Raw genomic sequence first — 18,606 nt, forward strand, 5'->3', positions numbered from 1 at the left:
TATATAACGTATATGTTTTTTCGTTTTTATTTTTGTTTATCGCTTTGGTTACGTGACCGGAGTAAAACTGTGGGCGAAAACGTTTTTCTTAGTTTTTGGATTGACGTGTGGGAAGAGCGACCATGCAGAACAATGCTTGTGTTGGCTGGAATATTTATTTTAGCCAGCGCACGTTTTATGTTTTCTTACTTGTTTGTATTTTTTGAATTAAACTATTCTTGAGTTTAATATCGACTTATTCTTGACCCAAAAACAAATCGAGCATGTTTTTGTGAATTAAGAGAGCTAGAGAAAAAGTTTTACCTATCTGCAGCTTTGCGAAACAACCAAAGTGAAAGATAAATCAAGAATAGCGCTGCAGAGACACAAATATTTGAAGTTAAATTCTTGAAATTGTGTCAGGAAAAATCATGTAGAATCCGTGAAATAGTTTGTTGGCCCGGGGGGGGGGGGGGGGGGGATGTACTACCACCCCAACTTGGGTAGGGGTGTGCCGCCAGGACCTCAAAATCCTGACCCTATCCCAGACCTAAAATTTTGATTTTACATACCCTACCCCAGACTAAAACTAAGAATTGTACACCCTATCCCAGACTAAAAGACGGAAAATACGGTTTTACAATCGATTGCAATCAATATTTACTAACATTTTCATTGTTTTTGGTCGGCAGAAAGCGTAGCCTATTCGCCAGACAAAAACGGCCAAATCGTTAACCCTATCCCAGACTAAAATGATACCCCATCCCAGACAAAATGTCAAAAAATGATACCCTACCCCAGAATCAAAAGCCGAAAAACCATACCCTATAGGGCGGCACATACCCGTATAGCAAATATAGGGGAGTACCCCCCCCCCCCCCGGGTTTGTTAGCTATTGGGTTTATGTAATATGGATAACATGGATCATACACAACTGTAATATCTTGTGTGGCAAGGTGGAAATATGGAAATACGGAATTCTGGAAATCTGAAAAATGTAGCAATAAATCTGGCAATGTGGAAACATAAATCTAGTAATGTGGCAAGGTGAAAAACTGGAAATCTGGCAAGGTGGAAAACACTTTTTACTCAGTTTAACGATTATATAAGTTCATTAAAATTGTTAGCACAGGATTTTTTATTGGCTATCAAATAATAACATTTCCAAGCTTTTCAAGCAAATTTTATCTTACATTTTCTATTCTATTCTTAGAAAAGCTGTTGAACACATGTACAAAATTTTGTAAAATACTTTAAAAAACAATATTTTTTAGTTTTACATTTATTTTAACTTAGTTTTTGTTTGTTTGTTTGTTTGTTGTTTTTTTTTTTTTTTTTTTTTTTGTAAAAATATTTACTATTACATATTTAAAGTTTACTTGTTTGCTCTTTGTTACAAAGAAAAAAACAAACTAAGAAAAGCGATTATTAATGACTTTAAATATTACAAATTTTTTGTCTTTGACGCGTCCACAGTCGTCTAATCCGCCATTTTCCCGCTCAATTCAAGAACGTATGGCTTCGGGTTTTTTTAATTAATGCATCTGTTTCCACCTTAATATTTGCGTAGCATTAATGACATTATTAAAACACATTAAATTATCTTCTTATTGCTGTTAAAAACTTCAAAGACGTCGGGGAGTTTGAAGTTTATTCCACCAAGGTTTTGAGATTTTAAACCAGTGGATAAGTAGCATTAGTTGCAATACCACACTGGTTGTTCTTGTTACGCGACATCATGATGTAACCATCCATGCCCCAAGTCGTGTCCCAGCTGAAATGGTTGAAAATATGTGTTAAAAAAATATATATATATCTTGTAATACTTTTAAGAGAAGTGAGATGGGAAAAACCGAGAACCTAAAGAAAAATCCTTGTGTCAAGGGAGCCTATAACATTACAGTAAAAACCCGCATATACGTCCGTATACGAACCTAGACTTTCCCATGTTAGCCTAAAAAGGTTCTTATGTTAAAGGTGTTTACTACAAAATTAGGCCCAAGCTAAACGAGGAAACATGTTTCCAGAAATATGATTTTTTAAATGTTTCCAAAGGTGGCAAAACTGCCAGAGAACATCGGGAAACATGTTTACTCAATATCGGTTAGCACATGCGCACTTTCAAGATAGAGTTAGCGTTGCTAAGCAACGGACTTTTAGAATGTCGACTTTCGAGGCCAAACGAGGAAACATTGGGAAACATTGTTTCCATGTGTCTTGGAAGCATGAAATGCTTCTGTCGCACAGCAGAAACATTTTTGCGTCTTGGAAGCAAAATTTGTTGCACGTAGCAATGTTTCGCATGTGGCTAAACTTGGAATCATCGGGAAACATGTTTCTGGAAACTTGTTTCCTCGTTTAGCCAGGACCTATCAGGCTATTTAGGTTCAAGTTATCAGGAACTTAGTTTTCTTAACAAAAATGTTTGGTGTGTGTGCATGGTCTATTATTTATATATAACGATCACATTTCACGACAAATTTATTTATATTATATTATATATAGACTTTATTCGCACTGAGCAGTCGAACCCGCGATCCTAGCTGAAGGAATTACAGTAGAAAAGGCCAACGTTCACATTTTATTATTTGGGATCGGGAAGGATTACCACGAGGTAAGGAAAGAATTTGTTCTTTCTCCCCTTTAAGGCCATATAGATATAGTAACATGTAATGTTTCATTAGAACCGCCTAGGTGAACCGCGTAGGTCAACTGCAGAGAATTAATGGAGTAACAAGAAGGAATTGTAAAGATTTCTAGCAACGAGTAGGACAGATTTTCTGAAGTCATCCAACAAATGATATTTGTTGTGGTTTATGATGGCGAGTATTCGTTACATCTGGAATAAACAGATCCCACACTTGTAACATTTTGGAGTAGTGTTGATTTACTAACCTGTTTTTAACCAGCCAATAATCAGTGCCATTATTTGTTACACCATAACCAACCACTAGTACTGCATGGTCTAAATGTGTTGTACTACAATTTGGCTCATCATAAACACCACCACTGTAAAAACGAAAAGATGATTGGCCTGCGTCGATGGCTACTGAGATGGGACCCACTGTTGCTGAAGCTATTTGTAAGTCTTTTTCACTTTTAGCTTTGATGTCCACGTATCCAGTGAGTGTTGCACCAATACCTTCTGTTGTGAAGTGGCACGATTCTTCCTGTTTTTGATTTACAGTAGATGTAAATTGATGGATGGATGGATGGGTAGGATGGGTGGGATATATTGGTGGGATAAATGGATGGGATGGATGGATGGATAGATGGATAATAGGCCATTTCACGGATCCCGTGAATTTGACTACAGTCCGCAGTAATGAAAAGAATTTACACATCAACGAACAATTGAAAGACTTAAAAATTTCACAGGTTGTAGGCAATTTCTAAAGAATATATTACACGATGACGAGGCTGAGGTTGAGTAACGGGATCTGTGAAATGGTCTATTGGATGGGATGGATGCATGAATGCATAAATGCATGTGTGCATACAAGAGTGGAGGGATGGAAGAAAAGGATGGATGGATGGATTCACAATCAAGTTGAGATTCAAGTTTAATTTCATTATCTTCCTACTCTCAATCCAGAGTGAAAAGAAGAAATGTGTGGATCCAGAAAAATATCCATACCCCACCATGGAGGAACATGGAAATTCCAAGGGGGTGGGAGTTCAGAGGAAAAGCAAAATTACCAGTTTGTTTGAAAGAAAATTGGAAATTTTAGAGGAGTGATTTGGGTATACGTTTTTTCATATTTTCTCTATGGTGAGTAGGGAAATTTTCTTGAACCAAACAATAGTCAAAATACATATCAAATAGAACTCTGATCGCTTACCACCCCAACATAAGGATAGCTCTCTTCAGTATCAATGCCATGATTTGCCTTGATGTAGTTAAATGCCCAGTACATCCATCCACCCTCACAGCCCATGTTACCAAATTTTCGGGAACAGTCAACCAGATTCTGTTCACTCAGAGACACTAGTTTTCCTGTCTTCTTGAAATGTTGTCCTTCTAGGGAACCAGTCTTAAAGAAACATAAAAAGAATGACAAAAAAGGTTATGATAGTGCACAATAATACACAAAACAATTGTCAGACGTACATTTATCAGTTCTCCTCCAAACTCCCCCTCCCCCCTCCCCCCCTTTCTTGCAAACGCCAGGCAGATTAGGGAGGTATGAATCATTTCTGTAACCATGTATATTCATGATCATATCTTGTAACATAATACAGGGATTCGTTGCTGAGCCTCTCCAGCTACCCAGTCTCTCTTGGGTCTTAATGTAACATTAAGCAGTTAAGACATAACCTTTTTACAAGTACATTAAATTATTATCATTATAATTTTGACAGTTTAATAAATCATTATTTTACATCATGATGTACAGTAGGGATTCATTGTGGAGTATTTCTACCGAGAGACAAATGATTATGTCAACAAACTAATTCATATTTACTTATAACCACTATACTATAATTATTGTTCTAAGTACATAACTCTCAAGTCATATGTTGATTTTTGCAACAGGAGGGAAAACTGGAGAAGCTGGAGAAAGACTTCCGATGTAAAGGAAAAAACAACATATAACAAATCAGGGGAATTTTTCATGTTTTTCATGAAAATACCATTAAAACTAAACATTTCTCAACATTTTTGACCAAGATTGTCTGAAAATGATTTTTGTAATTAACAGAAGTGGATATAAAAAAGATGAATATATGGACATGTAATTCTGATCAAACTCACTGTGCTGAATGCCCAACAAGATCCACAGGCTTTCTGGTTTTTCACTGGAGTGACGTAGCCTTTCTTTCTCCAGTCCACATCTTTGGGCAGATTAACATTGGATGGCGGTAGAAAAGTTACTGCATCAGAGGTTTTTGCGCTGGCAAATTTTTTAGTTCCAAGGTAACCGTTGAGCATATATTTCACCTCTTTTGGTGTCTGAAACAGGGGGAAAATGAAAAATAATTGAAGGAGTCATAATTAGGCCACAGCAGTGGTTTTGGCTCCTTAACAGCAAGTTGAAATGCTCACTAGGGAGAGGTTTTGCACTATCACGAGGTGGCAACCATTACAGGAGGTCTACTTTGGCAATTTTGCAGCCATCTTGAATTGCAACTAGGCATAATGGGCCACCCAGAGAACAAAACAAAACATGAAGATGATATTCTGAAATGACGACCCAATGAGCTTTAAGAAATTTACTCAGTTGTAGGACTGTATACTTTTTTAAATTCATGTCTTGTCCAATTCTTGTCTTGTCCAATTCTTGTCTTGTCCAATTATGGGTGGCAAGGGTGGCATAGTGGCTACCACTCACCTCTCACCACTGTGGTCTGGGTTCGAGCCCCGGCTCAGACTGGATCATATGTGAGTTGAGTTTGTTTGTTTTGTTGTTCTCTCCCTTGCCAGGAGGGTTTTCTCCAGGATCTCCAGTTTCCTCCCTCCGTAAAAATCAATATGTGAGTTGAGTGTTGTATGTTGTAAATATAGAATGTAGTGGTAGTGCCTGTGGAGGAAACCTCACGGAATAGCCCCACATGGGGAGTGGTGGTTGTAAAATATAAGTTTTTTTTGTCTTGTTGTGAACTTTTAATGTCAATTGACCTATTAATGTAATAAAGCTTTGCATATTTGTCCCCTGGATGACAAACAATGCCTTGCAATTCAAGTTGGCCACCACATCATCGAAGTAGTTTGTCCATTCCATCTGGTCTAATCTGATTTACATAATAAGGAAATCAGAAAAAAATCAAGAATTTCACTTCAAGAGGTGGAGGGTATCAGAGAACTCTACCCACCCCTCCCCTTTAAATCATTCTTTTCCCTCTACAGTACTGTACATCTTATTTTTTCATAACTACTGTATATTCATGTATTCCCTATATGATACTCCCTTTAGTGGCTGGCCATTGGGTAGGGTAAGAATTGACACTGTACCTACCAGATCCCCCAGGTGGTTCATGGCCATGGTAAAAGAATGTTTTCCTTGATTGTGTCTCTATTGATTGTGTCCCTAGAATAATACTCCCTTTAGGGGCTGGGGTAGGGTAAGAATTGACACTGTACCTACCAGATCGCCCAGGTGGTTCATGGCCATGGTAGAAGAATGTTTTCCTTGATTGTGTCTCTATTGATTGTGTCCCTAGAATAATACTCCCTTTAGGGGCAGGGGTAGGGTAAGAATTGACACTGTACCTACCAGATCCCCCAGGTGGTTCATGGCCATGGTAAAAGAATGTTTTCCTTGATTGTGTCTCTATTGATTGTGTCCCTAGAATAATACTTCCTTTAGGGGCTGGGGTAGGGTAAGAATTGACACTGTACCTACCTACCAGATCCCCCAGGCGTTTCATGGCCATGGTAAAAGAATGTTTTCCTTGATTGTGTCTCTATTGATTGTGTCCCTAGAATAATACTCCCTTTAGGGGCTGGGGTGGGGTAAGAATTGATACTGTACCTACCAGATCCCCCAGGTGGTTCATGGCCATGGTAAAAGAATGTTTTCCTTGATTGTGTCTCTATTGATTGTGTCCCTAGAATAATACTTCCTTTAGGGGCTGGGGTAGGGTAAGAATTGACACTGTACCTACCAGACTACCCAGGTGGTTCATGGCCATGGTAAAAGAATGTTTTCCTTGATTGTGTCTCTATTGATTGTGTCCCTAGAATAATACTACCTTTAGGGGCTGGGGTAGGGTAAGAATTGACACTGTACCTACCAGATCCCCCAGGTGGTTCATGGCCATGGTAAAAGAATGTTTTCCTTGATTGTGTCTCTATTGATTGTGTCCCTAGAATAATACTCCCTTTAGGGGCAGGGGTAGGGTAAAAATTGACACTGTACCTACCAGATCCCCCAGGTGGTTCATGGCCATGGTAAAAGAATGTTTTCCTTGATTGTGTCTCTATTGATTGTGTCCCTAGAATAATACTCCCTTTAGGGGCAGGGGTAGGGTAAGAATTGTCACTGTAACTACCAGATCCCCCAGGTGGTTCATGGCCATGGTAAAAGAATGTTTTCCTTGATTGTGTCTCTATTGATTGTGTCCCTAGAATAATACTCCCTTTAGGGGCAGGGGTGGGGTAAGAATTGTCACTGTACCTACCAGATCCCCCAGGTGGTTCATGGCCATGGTAAAAGAATGTTTTCCTTGATTGTGTCTCTATTGATTGTGTCCCTAGAATAATACTCCCTTTAGGGGCAGGGGTGGGGTAAGAATTGTCACTGTACCTACCAGATCCCCCAGGTGGTTCATGGCCATGGTAAAAGAATGTTTTCCTTGATTGTGCCTCTTGATTATCTCAAGGTTCTCTTTCCATATGGCGTAACGAAGACCCTCTTCATCTCTAGTTTCGTAGTTCTTGTTGTGGAATACTTTCCATGCTTGCCACTCGCTGTCTTTGATCAGCTCGGACATGCCATAACCAGCACACATGATGAACATCACAATAACTAGTGCCTTCATGTTCTCAATCTGAATATATATATAGCCAACTATTGAAAATAACATAGAAAACGAGTATTAAATTGGTACTAAAAATGTGTTAAAAATTGGAGTTCTCTCATATGTAGTTTTTCTAGCATTTGATTTAAAACAAATGTTACGTCCTAAAGTAAAAAAGTAATACTTTTTTCCGTGTTCAAAGCAGGGTCAATATAATTTACTGTCCTAATCTGTATAAATGTTGAAATCTTTACTGTCAAACTCTGAATATTTTCCCCAAAGAAAAGCATAAAAAAGATATATAAAAGAATGCATTTCAAAACTAAGAATGACTTGACTACAATTATGCAATATTATGTTAAAAAGTCACAATGAAACCCCCATCGAAAATGAAAATATAAGCTTATTATATGCTAGTTAAATACAATGGCTAATTAAATACAAGTCTCGTAAATTCTAATCAAGAGCGGTAATGTTTCTTTTCTTGAATTAGTTAGGATCTCACGTAACTGCAAGAGTTGACAAAGTCCTCCTACCTACCTTCTAAATGCTTTGATTTTGAGGAGATCGAAGGAATAAAAAACGTTCAAATGCTTGGGGAACTTTTGTTGGTATTTATCAACTAGCGCAACGCCGCTGTACTACATCACAGGGATCCTAACATTCATCCAATCCGATCATGTGAAATCACAGGTAGCCCAAGCTAGTGCAGTTTTCGTATGACTGTGAACAATTCGCGGCACGAACACGGCCATGACACGGCAAGGGATACGCCAGACAAATCACATTGCACGAGAATTTACTCTCCATCCAATCAAATACCCGGAACACGGCTTAAAAACGGCACGGACACGGTCACGCCAAGATCACGGCACTTTTAGACCAATCAAATTACGCGTGAAAAAAAATCAGCCAATTAAAATTCTAGAAAGCATCACGGTCACGGCACTTCACGCTTACGGCACTGAGCTTTTCACAGTCATACGAAAACTGCTCTATTATAATCGATATAAATATAAAATGACCATCACTTTTTGATAGCCCCCTTCCCCCCCCCCCCCCCCCCCCCCAATTTAAATAATTCCGAATGAAAACTGAAATATAATAAGTGATCTTATTCAAATTGATACCTGAAATTGTAGCCTCTGGGCTGATGACAGCAGGGCGTTTCTTAGAGTGAAGGCATTTAACCCGTGAAATAAAAATTATTAGTCAACGTGTAATACTCGAATAGACACAAAAGAAAACAATGGAATTAGGGTCTACTAATGTGTGTTAGTCTAATATCTATATTGCACGGGTTTAATGACTTCACTCTACTCACGGATCTATAGTATATTAGCGTGTTGGATTTGTAGGCGAAGATGAACCCGGTACCCTGAGACTAAAACCCTTGAATCAAGGGAGAGAATTGGCAAACCACAGGTTGCCCAATTTAGATTCAAGTGAACGGTGAAAATAAAATCGGAAAAATTAAATAGTTAATTATTTTTAAATTCGAGATCAAGATAATGTCCTCCGTAATGCGAAAGAGTAAAAAAAATCAATGAAATATGCACTAGAACATTTTTTTTCGCGCGCACCTTTGTTTTCCTATATAATTTCCCTACGGTATCTGATGTTGATCTTATGTATATATACCCTGACAGAGTATGTATAGATAAGATCATAAATTGGGCTCCCTGTGGGCAAACTATACTGCCATGATGCAATTCTCTATATCAGATTAGCTATAGTTAGTTCCAAGATTTTCCCATCTCCATGATTATGGCTTTCGCGTTAATTTTATTTTAATAAATTAAAAATACAACTGCATGATAACACTTTTTTGTCAATCTATTGTTTATTATACTGCTATTACTTGGGCATCAGTATTGCACAGCAAATTCAGTATTGCACAGCAAACTAAACTGTCGGCATTTGTAATTACGAGTTCGGTCAATCGCTCTCTTATAATCAATGATAATTAATGGCGAACATGTTGACATTTTAAACACAAGATTTCTTACTCGTTCTTTTGGTTTAGAGCGCTTTTCAAGTTCTCGTGTTGTTACTTCCGTGTTAGATAAACAAAAAGCCAAAAACCTTCCTGGAAATTTGGAGTTGAAGAACTCTATTAGCACCAACATGACCGCCATATCTGCCTTTTGGTTCTCATGGTAATATTCTGAGTTGCATCATAACGATGGCTTTTGCGTTGCACATACAACATTTATTTAATATTGACCTTGTGTCTATAAATATTTATCTTGTTTAAATATAAACTAGGTTGTGTAGTTTTGTTTAAATAAAATAGTGAACAATTTTCACACGATTAAGTTTATACTCGTAAGAGGAAGGTTTGGGCGAATCCAAGAGAACATTTTTTGAACTTAAAATTATTTAAAATAAAATAAAAATTATGGAATGAAACTGAGAAGAAAGTACAACGCGTGGACACGAGCTGGAATTTCAAACTCATCATTTTTTTTTTTTTTTTTTTTTTTTTTTTTTTCTTTTTGCATAGGAAGAAAAACCAAAAAACCCGGAGAAAAATAGCACTAAATCTCGAAGCACAGTCTGAGAGAACCAACGAGTAACTAAAATATACTAAGATATGATTGTAAGTCTGACGATCACACCCATGACCACAGCGCTGGAAGATTTACATTCTAAAAACCAACTTTCTATTGCTAAAAAAAATTAAAACTATTGTTTCTCATTCTTGACGTTTAGCTCCTACTGATTGAATTCTCCATTTAACTGATGGAATTAACCTTTTGAATTGAGTCTATACATTTCAATGACTAAGAATGGAAAGCATGCTAGCACTATTTAGCTTTCTCTAAACTTTGAAGGCAATAGAACAAGACTATACCCTGTCCTATCTATGTCCTGGCGTGTTATTACACCAGAGGATAACTAGCATTAGTTGCAATACCACACTGGTTGTTCTTGTTACGAGACATCATGATGTAACCATCCATGCCCCAAGTCGTTCCCCAGCTGAAATGAAGTTTACAAAATATGGTTATTTCAAGCTATATAAATATGGGCTAAACCCATCTATAAAATAAAATAAAATAAAATAAATAAAAAGAGATAACACTGTTAGATGAAAATGAAATTTGGAAAAAATTTATTTAGTGGAGTGAATTTTGTAGAAGAGGCAAAGATATGACAAGATATCCAGAAATATGTATTGTACAGTTAAAAGGAATGCAGCTTTCTGCACCGATCATTCAACCACCCACAACTATGAATGAATTTCTTCGTATTTTGCACCTCAAATTCCCAACAAAAAAACTGAAAATGATCTCTAGGATGGGGATTTGTTTTTTCAAATTCGTTTTGCTCCTTTCCGAAGTTTTCTTTTCGAAGTCATCACGAAAATAAGTTTTTCATTCACTGCAGAAAATCTTGATGTACGAATACCACCGTCAAAGATTTAGTCTGAAAAGCAGATTACAGTACTGCACCTCACGTGGGAACCTTAATTTTGACATAAGCACAAGAATCCCCCCATCAGGAATTAAAATAAAGCCGGGAATAAAAGTTTCATTTCATTCACTAACCTGTTTTTGACGAGCCAGTAATCAATGCCATCATCTGATACACCATAACCAACCGCCAGTACACCATGGTCTAACTGAAGGCTACTACAATCTGGCTCGTCATAGACACCATTCTTGTAGAACTGGAAGGAAGTATGGCTTGCATCGATGGCTACTGAGATGGGACCCACTGTTGCTGAAGCCATTTGTAGGTCTTTCTCACTTTGGGTTTTGACATCTACATATCCACTGTCAGTGGCACCTACATCTTGTTTCTTGAAATGACACTGTTCATCCTGATGGTCATAAGATAAGCACATTTTGTGTGAGTTAATACTTCTTTTGGTGTTGTCTCGAATCTCAGGATAAATGGCAAAACTTAAAATTTCTAAATATTTTTTATCACACTAGTTTTTAGCTAGTTATCTCTTCTTTTTTCTTATCAGATGAATATGATATGAATATTATATGAACGATATTATTTTTGAATATTATATCAAAAAAACATAGAAAAATTAGGAAGTTTTGAATTGGATACAAAGTTCCTCCCTAAATACCACTGGTTTTCTCAAATCAATCTCAAAAATATAGTTATAACTTTTTGATCATTGGATATTAGATTTTAGTAAAAATACATAGGTGATTATTGAAAATCGCGCGCGCTGATTGGTTGAGAAACTCATACACTATCACACGATAATCACCTCTAGCGATAATCCAAAATGGCAGCAGGCCGCTTCGTTGCTGTTACCGGAAAAAAATGTCTTTTATCTTCTTTTTTTTCTTTTTTTGAAAGAATAACCTGTGTATTTATACCAAAACAATTATTTGCCTCAGCCTCAGCGAACATCAGGAAATATTTACCTTGCTGCACGAAGACTGGCGTCTCAGTAAATATTCCCTGATATTCACTTCGCCTTAGGCTAATAATTGTAAAGTAATACAGTATGTCATGTTTTGATGCAATCCAATTTCATACCCAGAGCCTTATTTCTTACTGCACAGCATCGGCAAGTAAGAAATTAAGGCACTAGGTACAAAATTAGTTGCTGTTGTTGGTTGCATTTTTAATTTTTGTTTGGGACAAGTGGGGAGGGGGGGGGGGGGGGGAAGTAATCACATCTATTTGTTCAACCACCAGGGATGTGAAGTATCCACAGCCTATCCCGTCCCTTTCATGGTTCTTTTGTGGCTAAAATGTGAACTGTGGATACCTGTGCAAGATAGGGATAGCTCTCCTCAGTATCAATTCCACCATTAGCCTTGATATATTTGAATGCATTATCCATCAGTCCACCCTCACAGCCATTGTTACCAAATTTTTGGGAACAGTCTACAAGATTCTGTTCACTCAGAGACACTAGTTTTCCTGTCTTCTTGAAGTGTTGTCCTTCCAGAGAACCAGTCTGAAGATTGCAAAAAAGTAAATAATAGACTATATAATATGACCTCAAGATTACATAATCGTCCACTTTTAATATATAATCAATACTATATAATTACTATACAATCCACTTTTAATATATAATCATCAATGAAATATTTTTTTTCCTCTATTTATTTACTAAAAAGTGATCTTATATCTACACATGTGATGATATTAAATGATATCTTCACATCTGAAGATAACGCCATTGGTAAAATTGCATTTGATTGATAATTGTACATATAAGCAGAATAATAAATGGTAGGTTGGAGAAGCGGATTTTATTTTCTCATGTTGACCTCAACACTTGATCAAGATAAAGTCTGTATCTCTGCACATGGCGCAGTCATGTAATATCCTCTATATATTTTCAAGTGAGTCATACTACTGTCTACAGATGAGCTACAGTACATCACTGTGGCAGAAGCAGGGGGAGGTAACAGAGTCCCATCATGCGGCCCCCCTTTTCTTGTTTCTAAATATTAAGACTGTACAGTACATAGAACTTTCCAAAATTCTCTTGGATGACCATGTAACAATGAAACAATGTATGGAAGGCCGAAACAGCTGTCCATGGTTTCTAGTTGAGCAGGCCAGTTCATTTTTTATGCTACTTGAAGTTGCGAAAGGCTTGTTTGGCACTCTTCTTCAGTCAATTCATCTACAGGCTCGTATTTTACCTATTACCCATGTTCTTATTATACGAAGGTAAAGAGATCTTAATTTAACCCTATATCCACTGCATATCAGTTTACATCAAACTCACTGTGCTAAATGCCCAACAAGATCCACAGGCTTTCTGGTTTTTCACTGGAGTCACATAGCCTTTCTTTCTCCAGTCCACATCTTTGGGCAGATTTACATTGGATGGTGGTAGAAAGGTTACTGCATCAAATTTCGTTTTGTTGGCAAATTTCTTAGTTCCAAGATACCCATTGAGCATTGATTTCACCTCTTTTGATGTCTTAAAAAGGAAAATATGGATTAAGACAGTTAAAAGGTGGTGGGGATTCAGAAATTTAGTCATTAAAGCTTGGTAAAACCTTTACCAACATATTAATTTTATCAAAGTTATATATGGCATGTACATGTACAGAGAACTCACACATTGAATATGAATTGAGCTTTTTAGATTCCTGGACTAGACTTTCCATGCTAAGGGGTACAGTTTTTAGGTTTTTCCCTACAGTAGTTCATAATACACCCATCAAAATTACTTGATTCTGATTGGACGAGAGGAGTACAATTAAATCCCATATGGTAATCTGTAGAGTCCCACTTAAAATGCTCAATTTTTTTGAGTGTATCATAAACAAAAAATCAATTATTATGCACAACCTTCTTGTACAATTCAGGATTTATAGAGTTATGTAGTTAGTAACTAAGTAATAGTAATAATAATAGCTACAGCTGTAGTATAGGAAATCAATCACACTCCCCTAAAAGCTTGTCCAATTTTGAAAACTTTCAAAACATCACTCATACTGTACATGTACCTGTAAATTCTGAATTGTACTAGACATGGTGCGATTTCCTATACTAGTAGCTATTTTGAGGGGCTTTCTTTGAGTTATCTGGTTTTCTTCTTTATCAATTTTCCTGATTTAAATTATTGTGTTTTATTACCAAAACAAGGACTTTGGGAGAGGGAGGTAGGGTAAGAATTGACACTGTACCTACCAGATCCCCCAGGTGGTTCATGGCCATGGTAAAAGAATGTTTTCCTTGATTGTGTCTCTATTGATTGTGTCCCTAGAATAATACTCCCTTTAGGGGCAGGGGTAGGGTAAGAATTGACACTGTACCTACCAGATCCCCCAGGTGGTTCATGGCCATGGAAAAAGAATGTTTTCCTTGATTGTGTCTCTATTGATTGTGTCCCTAGAATAATACTCTCTTTAGGGGCAGGGGTAGGGTAAGAATTGACACTGTACCTACCAGATCCCCCAGGTGGTTTATGGCCATGGTAAAAGAATGTTTTCCTTCATTGTGTCTCTATTGATTGTGTCCCTAGAATAATACTCCCTTTAGGGGCAGGGGTAGGGTAAGAATTGACACTGTACCTACCAGATCCCCCAGGTGGTTTATGGCCATGGTAAAAGAATGTTTTCCTTCATTGTGTCTCTTGATTATCTCAAGGTTCTCTTTCCATATGGCATAACGAAGACCCTCTTCATCTCTAGTTTCGTAGTTCTTGTTGTGGAATACTTTCCATGCTTGCCACTCGCTGTCTTTGATCAGCTCTGACATGCCGTAACAAGCACACATGATGAACATCACAATAACTAGTGCCTTCATCTTCTGAATAAACAATACAGAAATAATGACTTGTTAAGTATTATTACCTATATATCATAATAACAGTAACATAGCCTTTATATTTATTTATAAAATAGTTATAAGATATTATATACTTTTGATACTGCATTTATATCAGAGGATAAAGAATTAATGTAAAGTTGTTCAAAAATAGCTGCTTATGTGTCTGTAAAGTGATATACAGTAAATAATCTGGGAGCTGTAGAGCACTAATTGAGAAACAAGAGCAAGAGTGTTCCTACGTTTGCTCCCCTTGTGCTCTGCACCTCCCAGTGTGTTTATATATGACAGTACAGAGACATGCAAGTACAGGACTCAGTAAAGACCAGTGTTTTGGTTGGGATTAGGCTATTGCATTAATTCTTACCCCCCTTCCCAGTCGGAATTCTTCAGGGATCTGGCGGTGTTTCTGTGATGGAATTCATCAAGGGTCTGGGGGTATATTTGTGATGGAGTTCTTCAGGGGCCTGGGGAAGTTTTGTAATCGAGTTCTTTGGGGTTCAGGGTTGTTTTTGTGTTTTTCTTGAGGACCTCAATTTCACATGTATTCTTCAGGGGTAAGTCATTTACTGCAGCAAACTCCACATCTTCATGAGTCCAGGAATTTCTTAGGGGGTTCTTAAAAAACTTAGCTCCTCAACAGGGGTGGGGAGTGGGAGTACAAAAAGTAAATTCAATGGCCCATTGTACATTCCTGTGGACATGCATGCAGAGAGATTGGAAGACTCGTCTTTACTGATTCTGGAGGGGAAAGTGGGCCCGCTCAAAGTCTAAGTTTCCACGGTCATGATTTCTATTGTGTTTCTCTCAAGAATTATTAGTGAGTGTGTTAAGTTCATACATAAATATTGCGTGTGTATAAGAAAGGGTGAAAAAAAATTACTAGCACCACAAAAAATATCAATAAAAGGTTGAATATGTACGTGCTGACGTTTCTGACATTCGTCGGAGTAAAAAAAAGGTTACGTTTACCTTATTTTCTGTAAAAAATTAAATAAAATTTGATATATAAATAGCTTAAAGTTAGAACTGTTTACGAATCATTCGAAGTATTCTTTAGAGTTAGAATATCCCTATGATGGCAAAACCCCTTAATTATTTAACGAAAAAAAGAAATAAAAATATGGTGAACACAACTACAGCTGTACCCTTTTTTAAGCTCAAAACAAAATGTATAAGGCTCTCGCGAAAACCTCGTGACTCTATTAAAAACCCCTCAACCGTGTAGCTCAACATTTCTCTAATTTCCTCCTTTCTTTGCTTTCCTTCAGCTTTAATATTCGTAGCACATTCACTTACCAGTTTTACTGTGATGGGAATAAAGAGTTAATAACCTTTGATCGCAGTTTTCAGCAACTTTTCGTCAGAAGGTAAATATCAACAGATCGTGTTCTATTTCTTGTTGTTTTCAAGCATCATACCGCTGACTTTCCTGACCGACGTAATAAACCACAGGCATCCGTATTTAGAGCCTTGTTTACGTACAGCTATCTGTTCATAGCATTCCTGCGGATACAAAGTGAAGAACACCACCCCTCCCCCTTTAGTCATGAAGACCACTCACCCTTTTATAGGTATGAAGGTATCTTCATATCTAAAGGGGAGGGGTGGTATTCTTCAATTCGTATCTGCGTATCCAATCAAACATAAAAAGGAACGCTTATGAAGTGCAGGGTATTCGATAGTTAATCCGCCTACCTGCCTGGCTGATATTCCTACCTGCCTGGCTGATATTCCTACCTGCCTGGTTGATATTCCTACCTGCCTGGTTGATATTCCTACCTGCCTGGCTTATATTACTACCTGCCTTGCTGATATTCCTACCTACTAGAAAGAAAACAATTGGATTTTGATAAGAACAATAATTATACTAGATAATCAACTCGGCACGCAGCATTCGTGGGTATAATGCAGGCAGCTTCGGGCTGTAAATATCTATTAACTACCTTAGCTTGCTGATGTTCCTGCCAGATGTCTTGTTGACCATGAATTCAAATATAAAAGCATAAGTCCTCCCTATTTTTAAAGAATTGGTTCAAAATACTCAATAAATAAAAAAAACATCGTGTAAACATCCAAATTTTATTTATTTTATTATTTTTAAAATCATCAATATAACAGAATATTAAATAGTACTACTAATGGAGGGTTCATAATTTATGCACAGGGGGTGTCTGATGATTTTGTAGGTGGTCATGATTTTTCAGTGGTCGGGTTGTTGTGATAGAATGGGGATATGGCAAATTTCCTCAAAAGTAGATCAAGGTACAAGAGAGCCATTTTGTTTTAAGGACCAACCACTCATAAAACCAGGGTTGGTATTGTGCCATGGTTTGCTTCTTATTGGGGGTGGGGGGAGAATTTCCAAAAAATGGGGGCTTCCAAAAATGTAAGGGAAAACATAATGGTAGCCCCTATGTACATAAATTAAGCATCCTTCCTAATACTAAGGCAATATGCATCAAATTAGCTCACAAGGCACTCTGGGAAACCGAACACTGCAGAAATATAGCAGTGAAATTATAGGGACTATCCGAAAAAAACAAACTTTGTTATTTTCATCTGTTGAAATACTTACATTGTCATAATATGATGAAAGTTGAAAAATTGTCAGATAAAGTTTTAGAGGTGCCGAAAAAGCGTAATTACTTGGTTTACCATCATGCTTTGTGCCAAGGATTCATGCCCGTGCACGTACATTGGCTATTGTTGGATGTCGTCTAGCCAGGCAATAAAGGCCCTGTTACAAATGAAATTTTCAACTGAAACTTGCGTGCAATGACGTTGCGAGACCAGTTTCAAGTGAAGTTTCAAGTGGGTGTTACACGGCGTAATTTCGTCCCGAAACTTTTTCGCGAAACACGTTTCAGTTGCACGAGTAGAAAGCAGTTCTACTTTTCGTGCAACTTTATCGCGACGAAAGTTTCACCAAGGCTAAATTGCACCGTGTAACATCCCCTTGAAATATGTCTCACAACACTGTTGCACACAATAGACCCGTTTCGAATTCCAAATTACCGCTGTGTTTCTTGATTACAGACTCATTTGCACAGGGTTAGCCGCGAGTTTGTGCAGAATATTCACGTGTTCCAGTCAAGGTCCGTCGAGTTTCTAAGTGTTTGTATTGTTGAAGTTGTGCATTCTTTACTTTACCCTTGGTATTTGTGAATATTTAAGCACTGATACGAGGCTAACACTGTGCAAATGAGTCTGTAATCAAGGAACACAGCGGTAATTTGGAATTCGAAACTGGACTATTTTAGGCTAAAAGTTCAATGTGTAACAGGGCATTAATACTCCTACAAGATAATCCTGGATCCACACCAGAATAAGGATAAATCTTCAGATATAAGTGCAAAACGAATTTGTCTTGTACTCAAATAAGAATTACAAGGCATTACAACAAAAACTGATTATATATAATAAAAGCTTCAAATACAAGAGCTGAATGTAAAGAAAACTACAATAGTCCCTTTGCAGCTCATAATCACGTGCTGAGAGCAAATGAATGAACATCTTGATTCCCATGGGTGAAATATACTGCTGAGCAAACAAACTTTCTACATACTGTTTTCAAGAGATCGTAATAAAACTACATTTCGTAGCACACTGGTTGCACATCGTTTCATTCAGTTCTTTACAAGAAGCTAAAAAGAATCAATTTAAAATTTTAAAAACATTTTGCTCACCAGTATAGACACAATAACGTTAACTGCCTATTAGAAAACTATACAATAAAAATCAAATCACAAACTGTAGCTGTATGTATACAATGATTATAAAACATGTTCTGATAACACTCTAGCTAGTCTCAGACATATAACACCATTCAATGTTTCTAAATCAACCTTCAAATCAATGTCATCTGAAGAAGTTTGATTGATGGGA

General features: G+C 37.3%; 2 protein-coding genes across 4 annotated transcripts in view; both read right to left on the reverse strand.

Moving 5' to 3' along the window:
* Positions 1-1,099: 1,099 nt before the first annotated feature.
* On the reverse strand, positions 1,100-8,114 carry LOC116305714 (cathepsin L-like peptidase). Its single transcript, XM_089036546.1, has 6 exons — positions 7,981-8,114; positions 7,231-7,490; positions 4,736-4,933; positions 3,822-4,013; positions 2,875-3,149; positions 1,100-1,753 (listed from the first exon to the last, which is right to left on the reverse strand). Exons 2-6 carry the CDS (start codon positions 7,459-7,461, stop codon positions 1,654-1,656), a joined length of 996 nt encoding a protein of 331 aa, XP_088892672.1. The 5' UTR covers positions 7,462-7,490; positions 7,981-8,114; the 3' UTR covers positions 1,100-1,653.
* Positions 8,115-9,205: 1,091 nt separating this feature from the next.
* LOC116289770 (procathepsin L-like) overlaps positions 9,206-18,606 on the reverse strand; it is a 101,323-nt gene continuing 91,922 nt past the window's right edge. The window contains exons 1-6 of one of the 3 annotated variants that reach the window (XM_089036553.1): positions 16,018-16,169; positions 14,467-14,700; positions 13,166-13,363; positions 12,188-12,379; positions 10,995-11,269; positions 9,206-10,425 (exon numbers count right to left, since the gene is read on the reverse strand). In XM_089036553.1, coding sequence (XP_088892679.1) covers positions 10,326-10,425; positions 10,995-11,269; positions 12,188-12,379; positions 13,166-13,363; positions 14,467-14,697 — 996 coding nt within the window. In that variant the 5' untranslated portion in view covers positions 14,698-14,700; positions 16,018-16,169 and the 3' untranslated portion in view covers positions 9,206-10,325. Of the gene's footprint in view, positions 10,426-10,994; positions 11,270-12,187; positions 12,380-13,165; positions 13,364-14,466; positions 14,701-16,017; positions 16,170-18,606 lie in introns of those variants that run through there. The other 2 variants (XM_089036555.1, XM_089036554.1) reach the window with 2 other exon arrangements.

Source organism: Actinia tenebrosa, unplaced genomic scaffold (assembly GCF_029948245.1).
Source record: "Actinia tenebrosa isolate PJP-AT-01 unplaced genomic scaffold, QUT_ActTen_1.0 PGA_scaffold4__44_contigs__length_22323623, whole genome shotgun sequence".
Lineage (NCBI taxonomy): Eukaryota > Metazoa > Cnidaria > Anthozoa > Actiniaria > Actiniidae > Actinia > Actinia tenebrosa.